General features: G+C 39.1%; 1 protein-coding gene across 2 annotated transcripts in view; it reads left to right on the top strand.

Moving 5' to 3' along the window:
- The window catches only part of LPAR1 (lysophosphatidic acid receptor 1), a 130198-nt gene that overhangs the window by 36391 nt on the left and 75237 nt on the right, over positions 1 to 18570 (top strand). For both annotated transcript variants that reach the window (XM_021691339.1, XM_021691340.1), the window contains exon 2: positions 17940 to 18099. In XM_021691339.1, the coding sequence (XP_021547014.1) occupies positions 18055 to 18099 (45 nt within the window). In that variant the 5' untranslated portion in view covers positions 17940 to 18054. The remainder of the gene's footprint in view (positions 1 to 17939; positions 18100 to 18570) is intronic.

Below are 18570 nucleotides of genomic sequence, written 5' to 3'. Positions count from 1 at the left end.
GTTAAGAGCCTGTTCCTTGGTTTTTCTCTCTCTCCCTACCTTTTTCTTTGCTCATTTGTTTCTTAAATTCCACATATGAGTGAGATCATATGGTATTTGTCTTTCTCTGCCTTATTTCACTTAGCATTGTACTGTCTAGCTCCATCCATGTTGTTGCAAATGGCAAGATTTCACTCTCCTTTATGGCTGAATAATATTCCATTTGTGTGTGTGTGTGTGTACATGTGAATACACACACACACCACATCTTCTTTATCCATTCATCTATCAATGGACACTTGGGCTGCTTCCATAATTTGGCTATTATGATTAATGCTGCTATAAACATTGGGGTACATGTATCCCTTTGAATTAGTGTTTTTGTATTTTTTGGGTAAATATCCAGTAGTGTGATTGCTGGATTGTTGGGTAGTTCTGTTTTTAACTTTGTGAGGAATCTCCATATGTCTTCTACAGTGGCTGCACCAGTTTGCATTCCCACAACAGTGCAAGAGTGTTCCTTTATCTCCACATTCTTGCCAACACTTGTTTCTTGTGTTTTTGATTTTAGGTATTCTGACAGGTGTGAGGTGATATCTCATGTGGTTTTGATTTGCATTTCCCTGATGAGTGATGTTGAGCATCTTTTCATGTGTCTTTGGGCCATCTGTATATCTTCTTTGGAGAAATGTCTGTTCATGTCTTCTGCCCATTTTTTTTTTTTAGAGATTTATTTATTTGACAGGCACAGCAAGAGAGGGAACACAAGCAGGGGGAGTGGGAGAGGGAGAAGCAGGCTTCCTGCTGAGCAAGGAACCCGATATGGGGCTCGATCCCAGGACCCTGGGATCATGACCTGAGCCTAAGGCAGATACTTTAACGACTGAGCCACCCAGGTGCCCTGCCCATTTTTAATTGGATTATTCGGGGGGTTTTTTGGTGTTGAGTTGTATATGGTTTTTTTTTTTATGTTTTGGGTACTAACCCTTTATTGGATATGTCATTTGCAAACATCTTGAGAACCATGAATTTTTGTCTTCTGCTTTCATTGAGTATTGGTAGAGAAGAAATGGCCATATTAATATTTCTTTCTGGTTTGTACCACATGGTGACTCTTAACTTAGATTTAGTAGAAGAACATAGTCTCTCTCTCCTGATAGTTAATATACAGTTCTTCATTTTCTCTTTTGCTTTAGTTACCAGAGAGCTCAGTAAAATTTTGCACTCAATTTAGAAATAACTATTTCCCTTTTCCACTTTAATCCATGAGTCTTTTTACCCCCAGCTTTATTGAGATATTACTGATCTATAACATTGTCTAAGTTTAAGATGTACAACATGATTTGCAGGTATATATTGCAAAATGATCACAATAAGGTTAGTTAACATAACCATTATCTCATATAACTACCTTTTTTTTTTTTTTTGCTGGTCATGACATTTAAGATCTACTCTCTTAATAACTTTCAAGTGTATAATATAAAATGTTAGTTATAGTCACCATGCTATACAGATCCCCAGAACTTACTCATTTTATTGCTGGAATTTTATACCCTTTGACCAACATCTCCCCATTTCCTCCACTCCCTAGCCCGTGGCATCCACTGTTCTACTCACTATTTCTATGAGTTCACTTTTTTAGATTTCACATACAAGTGAGGGCATACAATATTGTCTTTCTCTGATTGACTTCACTTAGCATAATGCCCTCAGGGTCTATCAATGTTACAAGAGGCAGGATTTCCCCTTTTTTTATGGCTAAATAATATTTCATTGTACATAATAATATTACATTGTACACCACATTTCCTTTAGCTATTCATCCGTGCATGGACAGTTAGGTTGTTTCCAGGTCTTTTCTATTGTTAATGTTGCAATAAAAATAGGAGTGCAGATATTTCTTTGAGATAATGATTTTATTTCCTTCAGCTATAAGCCCAGAAGTGGGATTGCTAGATCATGGTATTTCTAATTGTTTGAGGAACCTCCATACTGTTTTCCACAGTGGCTGCACCAATTTACATTCCCACCAAGAGTGCACAAGGGTTTCTTTTCTCCACCACCTCACCAACACTTGTTATCTCTTGTCTTTTTGATTATAGCCATTCTAACAGGTGTGAGGTGATATCTCATTGTTGTTTTGATTTACATTTCCCTGATGATTAGTGATATTGAGCATCTTTTCATGTATCCATTGGCCATTTGTATGTCTTTGGAAAAAGGTCTATTCAAGACCTTTCCCCATTTTTTAAAATCACTTTTTTTTTTGCTATTGAGTTGTATGAGTTCCTTATATATTTCAGATATTAATCCCTTATCAGATAGATGGTTTGCAAATTTTTTTCTCCCATTCTTTAGGTGTCTTTTCATTTTGTTGATTATTTCTTTTGCTGTGCAGACTTTTTAATATGATATAGTCCTACTTGTTTATTTTTACTTTTGTTATTTGTACTTATAGTGTCATATTCAAAAAATTGTTGCCAAGGCCAATGTCAAGGATATTGTTGTTTTCTTCTGGTAGTTTTATAATTTTGGTCTTATATTTAAGTCTTTAATTCATTTTGAGTTAATTTTTGTGAGTAGTGGAAAAAGGAATACGGTTTCATTCTTTTTTTGCGTGTGGAGATCCAGTTTTCTCAGCACCATTTGTGGAAAAGACTATCCTTTCCCCCACTGAGTATTCTTAGCTCCCTTATCAAATATTAGTTGATCATATATGTGGTATTATTTCTCAAGCCTCAGTTCTGTTTCAGTTGTTTATGTGTTTGTTTTTATGTCAGTACCATATTGTTTTGATTACTATAGCTTATAATAAAGTTTGAGATCAGGAATTGTGGTGCCTCTAGGTTTATGATTCTTCCTCAGGAACAATGGCTATTTGGGATCTTTTGTGGTTCCATATGAATTTTAGGATTTTTTTCTGTTGCTATGAAAAATGCCATTGGAATATTGATAGAGAATGCATTGAATTGATAGATGGCTTTTGGTAGTATGGACATTTTAACAATATTCTTATCCATGAACACAGGATATCTTCCATTTGTGTCTTCCAATTTTTTTCATCAGTCTTCTAATTTTCAGCATATGGCTCTTTACTGTCTTCATCAAATAATTATTCTTAAGCATTTTATTGTTTTTGATGCCGTTATAAATGGGATTGTTTTATTTTTCAGATAGTTGGTACTGCATAGAAACAAACGATTTTTGTATATTGATTTTATATCCTGCAACTTTATTGAATTTATTCTAACAGTGTGTTTTTTGGTGGAGTCTTTGAGATTTTCTCTTTATAAGATCATATCATCTGCAAACAGAGACAACTTTTCTTCCTTTCTGATTTGGATGCCTTTTATTTTTTTGCCTAATTGCTTTAGTGAGAACTTCCAATACAGTATATAGGAAGAGTGAGAGTGGCCATCTTTGCCTCATTCCTGATCTTAGTGGGAAAGCTTTCAGCCTTTCACTGTTGGGCATAATGTTAGTTGTGAGTTTGTCATATGTGGCCTTTATTACTTTGAGGTATGTTCCTTCTATTCCCAATTTGTTGAGAGTTTTTGTTATAAACAGATGTCACATTTTGACAAATGCTTTTTCTGCATTTGTTGAGAGGATCATAAGATTTTTATCCTTTATTGATGTGGTTGTATCATGCTTACTGATTTGTGTATGTTGAACTATCCTTGCACCCCAGTGTTAAATCCCACTTGATCATGGTGTATGATCCTTTTCATGTGCTATTGAATTTGGTTTGCTAAAATTTTGAGAATTTTGGCACCTGTGTTTTTTTTTTTTAATTTTTTTTTAAGATTTTATTTGAGACAGAGCGTGCACAAGCAGGGAGAGTGGCGGGCGAGGGAGAAGCAGGCTCCGCATTGAGCAGGGAGCCCTACGTGGGGCTTGATCCCAGGACCCTGGGATCATGACCTGAGCCAAAGGCAGGCACTTAACCAACTGAGCCACCCAGGTGTCCCTTGCACCTGGGTTTATCAGGGATATTGGCTTATGTTTTCTTGTAGTATCTTTATCTGGCTTTTGTGTCAGGTTAATGTTGGCCTCATAAAATGGGTTTGGAAGTATTCCTTTCTCGTTTGAAAAGAATTGGCATTAATTCTTCTTTAAATGTTTGGTAGAATTCACCAGCAAAACTGTCTAGTCCTGGCTTTTTCTTTGTTGGGAGGTTTTTGATCACTGTTTCTATCTCCTTACTGTGTTTGATCTCAAATTTTCTATTTCTTTATGATTCGGTCTTGGTAGGTTGTATGTTTCTAGGAATTTATTTCTTCTAGATTGTCCAGTTTGTTGGCATATAATTGCTCGAACTCATGACTCTTGTTCTTTTAAAACCTGTGAACTGACTGAAACTGGAGATGGACGGGGTCCAGAAACTGTGTAAATGGTGGAATATCTGCCCTTTGCTTTGAAATAAGCTTAGTTGGAGAACTCTCCCAGCTCCAGATCCCTGTCTCCTTTGTGTCTTCCTGCATATGACGGATGTACTACACTTGTCAGTATCCTGGTTGTGAAAGAGTTAATGTTTTCCATTACCAGGCACTGACATAGGCAGTGGGGGAAATCTGGTTCATTTTGTTTCAAAATACACCATACCTCAAATAAGTATAAACAGCTGCGATGCAGGATTGGGGCCAAAAGAAATCAGTGTGGTGCTATGAACTCCAGCTGAGAGGAGTTCATGTAACATGGATCTGAGATCAGGCTCCAAAACGAAACCATTAGGCCTCAGCAGGAGAAGAGTCCTCACTTGTCATCCTGGTCACCTCCACCACCACTCAAACCGGGATGGCTCTTTGGAGAGGTGACCGGTTCCTCTTGCCTCTGGATCCACTTCTCGGCTATGGACTGAGCACACCACCTTCAGTTTCTTGGAACCAGCGCCATAGTAGTGTAAAATGAAGACATCTTGGAACACAAAGGATTTATAGATCTGTTGCCTGCTTATTTTATCTCCATGACTTGGCTTACAACGGCAACCACATGAACCCCAGCCCTCCAGCACACTCCTTCCTTTTTTAAGCCCCAGGAAATTCTTGGTCAGGTAGAAACTGTTGCCACTGAGTCTGGTTGGTGGTTTTTTTTCCTTCTTCCAGATTTTTCAGGTAGCATCCGTTGAGCAAAACTTTTTTTCCTTTTCTGATTCCTTTTCTACCAGAATTCCCTTTTTAATTTTGTCACGCTTTCTCTTCTCTTGGGCTTAGCCATATAATATCTTTTCACACTAGCGAGATGTTTTTCTGTAGGACACTCTCCATTCTTTACATATTTGGATTTCTCCCTGTGATTTTTCTGGACAAGTAGGACAGCATTTTTTAGACTGATGATTAGATGGTCAGAAGTCTTTAAAGTGGTGTCTCACAGCTGTTTTTAGGTTTCCAGCTGGTTTTTAGGTCGCGTCTCAGGCGTAGGGGTTCTGTGGCTACTTGGTGGTTTTACTATCTCTTTGCAGTTTGTAAAAAGGCTTCTTTGCCTTTCCATTTTCTGCTGCTTTCCTGATAATCACCTCCAACAATAATTTAAAAAGATAACCACTGTCACATTTAAAATCCTTTCATAAAAGGAAAGCAAGACTTAGAATACCATTCACGTGAGTTGGGGGGGGGGGGGCCCTTTGTGTGTGTTTGTTTTCATCGTTACTAAATCATTGTGAACTGAGGAGATTCCTTGAATTTCCTTCGCTCCACATTCCTAATTTCTTCAACAGGGATGCTGATGTTTCGAAATGTTACTCATGAAATTGTTATGTTAATGAACCAGGCCGGCCTTCCCTTACTGACCTTTCAAGGTGGCAAAAGCACGTATGTGAATTCTCAGGAAACGATGGTATTTACATATCCTCCGCCCCGCTGGGAATAATCGATGCTGTCGCGCAATCCTAGCGTTCTTTAGATTTCCCTCCATACTTACTGTTCTAAGGGAGCCTCTTTTAGAGAGAGATTGCCAGGAGCAACTTCGCTGAGGAACAGTGGTGTACGTTAAGAGCGGGAAAGGAAATTAAATTAAGCGCCTCATTTTTCCCATGGCAAGGAAGAGAACTAGTATTGTATTCAACAGGTATTGTTTTCTTCCTCCTCAGAACGTTGGCCAGGATGTCTGAGTCTAGACTTAGGATGTACAGGACTTTTTTTGTTTTTAAGGGAATTTATCTCCAGTTTAATTAGAGATTAGTGAAGGAAGCTAGGTTTCTTATTTGGCTCTTGAACTTCAAAAATAAATAAAACGTTCGTATTTCTGAATAGCACATTGTGGGCCAAACAACATCTGGAAGAGATTATTCTCACGGGTAGGCAGAAGAAATTTCATAACCTGCCATCTTCAAAGAACGTGGTACCTTGCCACGTTTCCCCCATACCCTGGAAACAGAAGACAGACTCTTAAGGCCACGTAGCTGGGGCATCTGCCTTTTCCTTTGTTTTGTGTTGCGTGTAAATGTATCTCTTCTGTACTATAATACTTCTTTAGCTTTGAAACTAAAGCAAAACTTGGTATGATGCTGCCTACACTTTGTGCTGTGGTCCAGACTTCTCCTTTTTCTTTTCTTTTTTTTTTTTTAAGATTTTATTTATTTATTTGAGAGAGAGGGAATGAGAGAGAGCACATGAGAGGGGGGAGGGTCAGAGGGAGAAGCAGACTCCCCGCCAAGCAGGAAGCCCAATGCGGGACTCGATCCTGGGACTCCAGGATCCTGACCCGAGCCGAAGGCAGTCGCTTAACCAACTGAGCCACTCAGGCGCCCCAGACTTCTCCTTTTTCAAAAGACCTATTTGACTTTTGGCAACACGCCCCTTATACGCAGCCATTTGTCTGAGACATCTTTTCCTGTCTTCTCTAAAATAAGGCCCATGTGTGTCTGGGGTAATCCTGTAATTTGTAACAGTAACTCCTAACCAGATTAAATTTTGTAAAATTCAATTTATTCTGGGGCATGTGTATTCATATGTTAAATGGTGACACATGAACACTCCTTTCCTATTAAACACATTTTCTCTTAGATGGCGGGGCTTCTACTGCCCCTGCTTCTCCCCTCCTCATCCTCCACCTCTCCCTCCTCTTTCAGACTTACAGAAAAGTTGCAAGTAGAGTACAGAAGTATGAAGGGACTTTTATCTCACCAAGTCAATTAGGAGTGACTTGTTGACATGATGTTGACACCCTCAAATTCTATAGAATATATTTCCTGTATACAAGGACGTTCTTCACATAGTCACAAAGCCACCGTCAAAATTAGGAGATGAGCATCATTATTGTATCTAATTTTCACATCCTGCTCAACTTTCCCCAACTTATCTCAATACAAAGATAGCAAAGGATCCAGTCCAGAATCTTGCATCGTATTCATTTGTCATGTCTCTTGTCTTCTTTAACATGGAACAGTTTCTCAGTGTTTTTTCCCTTTTTATGACCTAATCTTTTAAAGATTATAGGATGGGGTGCCTGGCTGGCTCAGTGGGAAAAGCCCGTGACTCTTGATTTCAGGGTCGTGAGTTCGAGCCCCACGTTGGGTGTAGAGATTACTTTAATAAATAAAACTTAAAGTAAAGATTATAGGAAAGTTATTTTGCATAATGTCCCTCAGTTTGGGTTTGGCCTGTGTTTCCTTTTGATTAAATTCAGATTTTGAATCTTTGGCAGGAATATCACAGGGGTGATGCTGTGTTCTTCTCATTACATCCTCTCAGGTGGTGTACAATGTCAATTTGTTACAATTTCCCATGATGTTTACTTTGAAGACGTGATTAAGGTGGTGTCTTCCAGACTTCTCCACTGTAAAGCTACTGATTTGCTTTTGTAATGAATACAAATTTTGTGGGAAAGTATTTAGGTCTATGTAAATATTCCATTTCTTACCAAACTTTTATTAGTTTATTTACATTAAAATGAACTCCTGGATTTCTATTTAAAGGGTTATAAAGCTGTTACTGTCATTTATGTTGAAGCTCAGAAATTTTTATTTTAGGCCAGGGGGGTGCCCGTCAAGCTGATTTCCCTGTTCTTTCAACATGTCTCCATAATTCTTTGAGTGCTGTCTTTCTGGCAAAACAAGATATTCTGAGTGATATCATGTACCATCTCAGGGCTTAGTAAATATATATGTATTGTCTTTGTATGCTTTTCCAAATGAGGGGGTATATAGATAGTTTCAATACAATTTAATTTTTATTGTATAAATTTTTATTATATAAAATTAAATTGTATGTAAACAGTTTTAATAACTCAATTTGGCAAGTATTGTAGTATTAGATGTTTAGATTGTTTCTAAAATTTGCCAGTCATATATGATAATGCCCTGAGCCTCCTTGTAGCAAAATCTTTGCTCTTAATATTAATTCTTTACACAGTATAAATTCCTAGATGCCTTTGTTAACGGGATCCTTTGCTGTTACAGACTGTTATTCTGGGCTGAATCACTGTTCTTGTGGCAGCTGTAGACTTCTATATTCTGGCCAGCTATTTGGATACTTTGCTCCCACTCCCATTCACTCTCTTTTCTTCCGCTTTTCCCTTTCACTCACCTCCACTAACATGAATATGCATGTTCGTATTCCTTCAGTTGTAGGCCATTTAGGAATTCTGACTTTAGAAACCTGCACTTGCTCTCAGAAGGAAATATCTTCTATCTCCTCCAGTGGCTGTGTTTGGCGTAGTCTAGCTTGGCGCGAGACTTGGTTACAGAGGTTGTAATTCTCCTTGTCTTGAAACTGAGGGGACCGCAAATACTCCAGCATGGCTCAGAGGCTCCCTCCCCAAACATTCCTCAGTAAAATTTTCCATGCTATGCTTCAGGGTCCTGCTTCATTCCCTTAGATGCAGGTCCTAAGTCCCATTAGTCTTTGCACTACTCTGGGTCCCTATGCAGATGTCTGAGGGTCATGGCATGAGATACCAAGAAGACCCAGAGCTTAGACATTGTGCGCCTTGGTCTATGGAAAGAAACAGGACAAAGAGAAATTTGTCCTACCTTTCAAGAGGATTTTCTCCATCCTTTTAAAAAGATGATTTTTCTTCCTTCATCCCCATCAGTTTTCTCCTCCTTTGTGAGTGAGTACACTCACTTGTTCATTTTTCTCTAACTCTGAAACCTGTAACTGTAGCCCATTCCTGATCCACTCTTACTAAAACTACAACCCCTCTCCCCCCGTTTTCTAAGCAATATAACACAAGCTTGCTTGAGTTTGAGACCATAAGCAGAGTATGGCCAACACATCTTTTGCTTTAGTAGTGACAACTGTTCTGAGATTTTTCTGCCAGTTGTGTTCTAACAATTCCTGGTTATTTTGATACATTTCAGGATAGTATCTCTCCCAGTCAAGAGCACTGTCCAAAAGTGAAAACGGTATGCCTGTCAGCGCACTCTTAGAAATCAGAACAGTGGGTTTCTTTAGATAATTTTGGGCCAGTTTCTTCTATCTGTAGAATACTGGACTCTGAACAGATAAGACACATGTTAAACCCGGCGATGGTGGTGCTTTCGCTTCTCCTTCTGCGGGCCACGTGTATCCCTTCCTTGGAATGCGTCAGCTGAGTGCCATATGGAAAGAATGATAGACTTTTAGGCCAAGTGTAGAATGAAAGGTCTGATTGAAAAGCTGGAGAAGCAAATGGAAAAACTGATCCTATACGTAGGAAAAGAAAAGATTGAAGAACACGAAACATACTGTCTTCAGTGAATATATTGAAGCAAGACCTTGGACCTGATAATTTGAAGAAGAGAGGAAAAGTTTCTGCTGCGACAGGTAGAGATGGTGTTTTAAAACAAAACATGAGGAAATGATTTGGTTTCTTAAGTGCTTTTCTGATTTCTTTGTTCTAACTCTGCATGGGAAGCAAATGGACCCTGTGATCACAGCTTTCTTCATCCCAGCTGGACCGTTTGCCTCACTGGTTTTGTGGGAAGCAGTGGTGTAAGGATAGGAAATTGAGCTAAAAAATGTACCATGGACCGTTAGTCATCCGTTTTTTCCCCCCCTTTTCCTTTTTAGGCTCTTTGAGCCTGAAATTCTCCTTTTATTGACTTTAGAAATAAAACAGTATTGATTAATTCAAAAGGTGAAGAATGTTTTCCTTTTCTTGCAATTTTCTGGAGCCTTTTTTTTTTTTTTTAATATTTTTTTATTTTTTTTAAAGAGAGCGAGCGGAGGGGAGCGGGTGCAGAGGGAGAGGGATAAGCAGATTCGCCCAGAGCCCGATGCGGGGCTTGACCTCACGACCCTGAGATCATGACCTGAGCTGCAACCAAGAGTCAGATACTTAACTGACTGAGCCACCCAGGTGCCCTGATTTTCTGGAGTTTTTATCTTAGTTCATTACAGCTATATGCATTTCAGTTATATAGCTTTTAATAGTTATAATAACTGTATTTTTTGGTCCTGTTACGATCATAGGTATTCTGTGTTTACACTGACAGGCTGCTCATGCTGAGGCTCTCCTCAGCACCTTTTTTTATTTATCACATGATCAGATGCATTATGCCATCGAGTGGATTTTTCAGGGTGAAATATATCCTGATTGTATTTAATAAAAGTGCCTTGTTCTTGCTATTGCAAGTAAATGACAATTTGGGTGAACATATGCTTTTTGAGTCATTCCATATTTCTGACAAAAGCATGAAATTTGCTCCTGTCTTATCTGTTGTGGTCAGGATGGTGGCCGTGTACAGCCTAGTTTTTTTTTTCCCTACTTGATTTTTATTTTAATGGGAATTCCTTTAACTCTTGCAGTTTAGTAACTTAACAGACCTGTGTTTCAGTTGCAGGTAATGTACTTCATATTTTCCCTGGAATGTGGTGAGCTCTTTGTTTTCTCCCTTTTCATTATGGTAACAGATACATAAGATAAAATTTACTGTCTAAACCATTTTCAAGTTTAAATAGTGTTAAGTATATTCACATTGTTGGTAAACAGATCTCCAGAACTCTTCATCTGGCCAAACTGAAATGCTGTACCCATTAAACAACAGCTCCCCCTTTCCTCCTCCCCGCACATCCCGGCGACCACCATTTCACTTTCTGTCTCTGCGAATTTGACTACTTTAGGTAACTCATATGAGTGGAATTACAAAGTATTTATCTTTTCATTACTGGCTTATTTCACTTACCATAATGCCCTCACGGTTTATCCATGTTGTAATTTGGATCAGAATGTTCTGCCTTTTTAACGCTGAGTAATATTCCATTGTATTTATGTACCACATTGTTCATCCATTCACTCGTTGATGGGCACTTGAGTTGCTTCCACTTGTTTGGCTACTGTGAATAATGCTGCTAGGAACATGGGTGTACAAATATCTCTTTTGAGACCCTGCTTTCAGTTCTTTTGGTTGTATATCCAGAAGTGGAATTGCTGGGTCATACGATGATTCCATTCTTAACTTTTTGAGGAACCGCCATCCTGTTTTCTCTAGCAGCTGAGCCATGTTACCAGTAAATGCCACCAGCAGTAAAATTAAAGTTCCGATCTTCACATCCCTGCCAGTACTTACTTTCTGCTTTTTTGATAGCAACCATTCTAATGGATGTGAGGTGGTATCTCATTGTGGTTTTGATGTGCATTTCCCTAACGATTGGTGATGTTGACTATCTTGTTATTTGCTTTTTGGCCATCTGTATATGGAGAAATGTTTGTTCAAGTCTTTTGTTCATTTTTTAATTGGATTGTTTGATTTTGTTATTGAGTTGTAGGCGTTCTTTATATATTCTGGATATTAACTCCTTTTTAGATTTAGGATTTGCAAATATTTTCTCCCATTCCATGGACTGTACTTTTGATTATGTCCTTTGCACCGAAGTTCTTAATTTTGATGTAGTGCATCTTGTCTGTTTTTTTTCTGTTGTTGTTTGTGTTGTGGTGAGCTCTTTAAACCTTCTCCATCATCTTTTAAGAAAAGTTTGCTTTTATTGTTAAGTAACTATTGTGCCATTTGCCCTCAGATCTACCAATTATTTTTATGTTGAATCTCTACTTTCTGTGCTCCTTAGCCATACTGTCTAATCAGTCTAGTAAATTTTATTACTCTAAGTGTGTGTAGTTTTTCTCAAGCTCCCTTTCCATGGCATCAACTTGGTTTTCTGTTGTGACACTTCTGCTTGTTTTAGTTTTAAATTTTTAGTGTCAGCACTGATACTATTTTTTTTTTCACTTTTATTTTTTAAAGTTCTACATGTTTGTGACTTAAAGTATCAAGTAGCTGTATGAGGCTTGCTTAAGAAAAGGAGCTCTTCTCTCCCTACGATTTTCCCTCACCATGACCAGCATTTTCAGTTGATTTAGTGGCTTTGTTCAGTAATTTCATTGCATCTCTAAGATCTTTACTTATACTTTTTGATATATCAGTTTTAAATATTTCTTGCTGTCCCCCGGGGAAGATGTGCCGTACACACATTCCTATCCTGTACCTCTTCGTCCTAATACATTTAGGTCATGATTTTAATTAGGCCATTCATTATTCAGTGTTAATGCCATCATGACCTTGTTAATGTTGTTAATAGTGGAGCTGTCTAGAATCTATGAATCCTTCTCTTCTACAAATCCTTAAAAGAGAAAGTTTTAATCCTTCTTTTTATGTTTGTGTTCTGTGTGCTTCGTATTCTGTGTACTCATTCAGTCCCAAACTCTGTCAGTTCTAGAAGTCTGCTCTTGATGTATCCAGATGGACAGGTTTTTTTTTGCCAAGGCTACTTTTTGAGTCCTATTACCTGTCATCCAGGGATCTCTTTTCTCAACGATACCAGAAACTCCTTTTGTTTTTCTCCTGTATTGGATTCCTATTCCTGTATTACATGCCTTTCATTTTCTTATTTTCCTCCCTGTTTTGCCCAAGAACATTCTCCAACAGAATTGTAGGTTGTAAATCACCTGACTCTTTGCCTCATTGCCTTCTGGCTTCCCGGTTGCTGTTGAGAAGTCCAAAGACTTTCTGATCCCTAATTCTTTGTTTATGAGCACCCCCACCACCCACCCCCAATTTCTGATTGGTGACAGGATTTTTTTCTATCTCTACCATTTAAAAATTTTTCATAATGATGTGCTTAATTTGGGCATATTAAAATCAGTTGAGGTGGGCAAGTAGGCACTCAATGGACCCTAATAGTCAACAAATTTATGACTTTTCCATTTTAGGAAATGTTTTGAGTTATGTGACTCCCCCATCCCCCATTTCTTTTATTATTTCATTCTGGAATTGCTTTTCTTTAGCTATTGGATCTCCTTGACTAGTCCCCCACCTTTCTCCTTCTTACTATTCTATTTTCCTTTGTTTTTTTGCTCTACATCTTGGGCAAGTTTCTTAACTTGATATTCCAATCTTTCTACTGCATTTTGAATTAGCATGTGTTAAGTAGCCTGTTTTTGTTTCAGTGGGTGCAATGTTACCTTTCTGGTGTTACTATTGTTATGTTTTCATCTGCTTAGAATCCAGAGAAGAGCATTAGTTCTTAGATGCTATAAGGCCGGCTTCCGATGCTATTTTGGACCTTCCTATATCACATCTTCTTGTTCCTCCAGGTTTGAGGTTCAGAGTATTTTTTTCTACTTGGTTTCTGCCAGACTATAGAGCTTTCTGCAGAAGGATACACAAATTTAAAGTCTGGAATTTTTTCCTACTTCATCTAAAAGGCTTTATTTATATGTAATGCTTTTTTAAAGCTTTAAAGATAAATTTACTCTTTCCTGGTTGTAGCATTGATGATTTCTTTCCTTTCCCCTTTAGTACTTTTCATTCATCTGTTATGTTTTGGGGATGGCAGCTTTGAAATCTTTACCCATGTAAAGTACCTCCCTGACTAAGCTCTGGTTTATCTTCTGTTTCACAAAAACTGTTTTTTGCTTTATTTTTTATTCTGTTTCCTGCTTTATTGACCACCTTCATTCAAGTTCATAAATAAGATTTTTTTTCTTTTTTCTTTTGTGGTTAACGCAGATTCATTCTTACCTCATAATTTTTAAAGTTTTTTTCTTAATATAGTACACCCATTCCTTAAGGAAATATTTGCTCTGATCCTAGAATCTTCCCTTCTCTTGAGCCATAATATTTTTCACTTGCTTAGTGGATTTGGATTTTTCTCTGTTGCTTATCCATAGAGAGGGAAGTCTATGCATATTCAGTATTGGGTATTGCCCTGTGTTCTTTCAAGAGACTGAAATGAGTCACTGTTTGACTCAAGTCCAGATAGAGAAAAATGGTTAGATTTATAGTACACATTAATTTGCCAATTAGAAATTCATCTTCCTATGAGGCCTAGGGAAGGAGCCAGCATCAGCTGCAAAAGTAAACAAAGGGGAGTTTGCCTCAGAACCAAAGACTTTCTTTTAGGTATTTGGTGTGGCACTCAGTAATTAGTAAGGTCATTGTCACTTGGCAAGGTTGCCCATGTCAGAAGCCAGCTGGTAGAGTTTTTTCCCCACACGTTTTCTGGGGCAGTCATCATGGCCACATGTAAATCAGAAGTAAATACCACCGGAGATGACTTGCTCAGTTGAAGCCAGGAAACCCATCTAAGGGGTGAGTGTATTTGAAATGGACACCAGTGCTTCCTGGCTTCACTGCCTCCACCCCTCATCCCTCTGAACTAGGAGTATCATTATGAGTCTATTAGGGTCTCATTTGCTTATTTTCTGTCCATTCAGTGCAGTTTCGCATGAAGGGGATGTTGTACCTTAGTCCTTCTGTCAGCCTCCCATATTGATTCTTTCTAGTATATTTTTCTGAAAATTCAAGCAATAGCTGGGTTCCATCTGTGGCTTCTAGGGCTGATTCAGGATATTTCCTATTCTTAGAGTCAATTGGTGATTTCTCTAGTAATCTGGCACAGAGGAATGAGCCTATGTAGCTTTCTTACGTATGGATTGTATTTTGTACATCTGTGTTGAATCGTAGGGAGGGATAATGAGTTAATTCATACCCAATGACTATAGAGGAATAGATGAATGGGCCAGTAAATAAATAAGTGATGGCTGATCTTTTGCAAGTGAAGGGCATGAGAAGTGGTTTGTGGTTTGGGGAAGACTCCTGTGGCTGGCACTGCTGTGCTGGGGCCTGGTCACTGCCCACAACTACAGAGCTGCCATGGTTGCTGCCTTCACTTCAACCCCTGTAAATTCACAACCACAGGTAAGATGCCTAGAATGGAGAATGAAGAGAAGTAGAGAAGGAGGGCAAGGGCCACAGTTATGACCCAAAGGCAGCTGGGGTCAGCAGGGCCCCTCGCTCCGTGACTCTCTGTAGCTGGAGCACAATCTTTCAGCTCAAGCAAAGGAAACGAGAGCTGGATTGATGGCAGGTTGGAAGAACTACAGGACAGGCATCCAGATTCTTGGAATAGTTCAAAGAGGGATGAATTTGTTCAGAAATTCGGTGCGATGCTGTGGTTGACGTTGCGAGGCTCTGGGACAGCAGGAGACTCGTATGGTCACAGTGAGACCGCTTAGTTAGGGACTGAATGGCAGTATGTAGGATGTCGTCTTGTCATCTTGTCTCAACCCCCATGATCTGTGCACTTTGGTAAATAAGCTGGGAAGTACATAGGTTTTATAAATGTAATTTTAGGCCTTCACTTCCCCAAGAGAGCTGATTTATACCCTTTGCGGTAGTATTGCTTAGGCTTGCATTGTTAGAGTTAAGTTAACCATATGCCATTTCATAAAGGACTCCCGTCATGTAAGAAAAGGTTCCGCAAAAGCCTCACGACTCGATAGGTCTGCTTTAGGAGAAGGCAGTTAAGTTTCTGCCTTATTTTCTTGCTTGCTTCTTGAGGATGGGAAACTAAGAGTCTGGGCTAGCTCTTACGTGTCTCAAGGATGTCTAAGGGGCCGTGTGGCTTTGGTTATGTATGCTACACAAACTTTTAAAGCCTCAGGGTTCTTGTCCATGAAATGAGTTAACAATAAGCGCCTTAACCTGTATGCAAAATGAGTTTCTCAGCGCCCAGCATCTCCTAGGCTTTCATTAAATCCCAGTTTGGTTATTCATCTTTCAGGCAAGTCTCTGTACTCGGAGTATTGAAAATCTTTTAAGGTCATATTGCTTAATGACTTAGATATTGGACCCGAGCACAAAGTGTGAGTCTTTCAGAATAGAATCTCACTTGCCTGCTTATTTTGTTTTTTTGGTTATCATGCTATTTATATATTCATCTGTCCCCACCCCACATATGATAGAGTAAGATGATGTGAATTATAAATAACGTGAGAAGGAAAGAGGAAAAATAAAAAAAGTAGGGGTGGGGACAAATGATGCCAGGAATAAGTTCAGTACAAAACAGTGCACCATGGGGGTCCTATAATTTTCTCAGTGTAGGCTTGGCACTCAAGCAAAAAGGCAGTCCCCTATACATAGACCTTTCTCCCAGGCTGTTCACTTAGATTCGCGGTATAATAAACAACGGGTCTTTTTTTTCCCCTCTAAAGCTAGGATTAAGGAGAACATTAGGGCACCTAAGGAATTTAGTGTTGAATGTTATACCAAAATACTTTGACAGCTTTACTCCTTACCTGTTAATAACTATAATCACTCTAACAGAGAAGAGAAAGTTAGGAAGGAGCCATAGTTTTAAATAAAACCTAAAGTGATTGAAACTCTAGTATTGAAGGGTAATATGCAAAGACAGGATAAAAATCAGAACTTCACGTTCATAGGAGTTGCTGCCAAACCTAGATTATTTCTTAGGACACAGTTGTGAGGTTTTGTGACTTGCCCGACATCATCCAGCTGGGACAGAGTAGTGCCAGAGAATTCGGTGTTCAGAAGGCTTGGATTAAATGTCCAGCTCAAGAGTTAAATCCTTACTTCTGCTATAATGGAAAGTATCATCTTCCAGTAGTTGAGAAGTGTTGTGGTATCATCTTGCATGCTAGTGAAACGAGAAAGTATATTTCCAGACAAAAGCTCCCTGAGGTCAAGGGGCTGGCTCAGTTTTATTCATTGTGCTCCTGGTTCACTGTAGATGTTTAATAAATATCTTTTGAATAAAAGAAAGGATATCATTAGGTGGTCTGAAAACAACCTAAAAATGAGAACTTTTCTTGGGAAGACTTTTCGTAAATTCTTAAAATGGAAAAGATTCCCCATGGATCTTATTGCAGTGTGGAAACAATCATATTGGTCTTTGGACAGAACTGGGGCCATGCTTTACTGCAGAGAATTCAGCGTCTTTTTGAGTTTCCTTAATGAATATATTAGTAACAGAAGACTTGTTTATATTTTGTGCCTATCTAGCATCCTCTCTCTGAGGATGTCAAAAAGACTGTAGAAATGCCCTCACTCTTCCCCCACTCGTGGGCAAGACAGAAGAAGCCCCCCACCACCTGTTGGAGTACTTGATTCATTCTTGTAACTGACTCCTGTAACTTTGGGATGTCTTGCCTTTCTTTAATCTTAGTGGTGACTAAGTTTCCTGAGGAAATGTAAACATGGAACATACTCACTGTCTTATATTCCATACGAGACTGGAAATTGTTTGTGGTTCCATTCCTGCTTCTGTCATTAACGAATTGTGGGACTATAGTTTCTTTCTTCTCCACACCTCAGTTTTCCATCTGCAGATGGGTACACTTGAACTGGGTGATCTTTAAGACACTTGATGGTCTTATTCTCTTTGCCCTTTGTATTTAAACTGGCAGTTATTAATCGTGGGTCCTTTCTTGTTGAATGATGGAATGGTGTCTCCTCTGGGCCCCCTGTCCCCAGCTTTACAGCTTGAAATGGCCTCCTCAAAACATCTAGCTAGCAAGGACAGCTGGATTCAGACTTCTGAAAATCCATCAACCTAACATGATTTGGCTGAGTGGTACAGGAGTCCTGGCTCTGAGATGTTCAATGCTCCCTTCTGGGTTCTTTTCATTAAGCTAGGAGTTGGTACATGGTATGGGGATTTTTGCTTTCTCTGGCCAGTGGTACTTCACTCCCACGCCCTAGTCCTTTCAGGCTAAATGTGGATTTTCCTGTCCTTTTCCAGGTGCACAGCTCCTCCTAGCATGACTGTGATCTGATCAACAACCAAGGTAACTTGACTCCTGTGGCTGGCACTGCTGTGCTGGGGCCTGGTCACTGCCCACAACTACAGAGCTGCCATGGTTGCTGCCTTCACTTCAACCCCTGTAAATTCACAACCACAGGTAAGTGATTCAACCTCACTTAAGTTTGTGCTAATCTTAGTTTCGTCAGATATCTAAATTTCAGAAGGTGCGTCTGACTCTAGGGATGGTGTGCAACCTTCTAATGATCATTTGGTGGGCGTTTGGATAACAGTGCTTTCGTGGAGGAGGTGCTATTGAGTTCAAGAAGCAGCTGGAACAATGAGCAAGTGATGATAGTGGACCAGCCTCTGTGCATCGCAGTCTTGGTTTTCAGTGCTTTGAATGTCTGGCTGTTCCTATAGGCATCAAACTCCCGGTCAAGACAGTTGACGGTCAAGCCTGCTGCTTTCCCTCTCTTGGCTTTTTTAGGGTTTTAATGAACTATCTCAAAACAGATCTTATCTTGGACGTTTTCTGAATGCAGTCTCATTGTCTGCTTCCTCTTTTTTTTTTTTTTTTTTTTAAGATTTTATTTATTTATTTGAGCCAGAGAGAATGAGAGAGAGAGAG

The sequence above is a fragment of the Neomonachus schauinslandi genome, chromosome 13 (genome assembly GCF_002201575.2).
Source record: "Neomonachus schauinslandi chromosome 13, ASM220157v2, whole genome shotgun sequence".
Classification (NCBI taxonomy): domain Eukaryota; kingdom Metazoa; phylum Chordata; class Mammalia; order Carnivora; family Phocidae; genus Neomonachus; species Neomonachus schauinslandi.
This window is presented reverse-complemented; position numbering and strand designations above follow the sequence as displayed.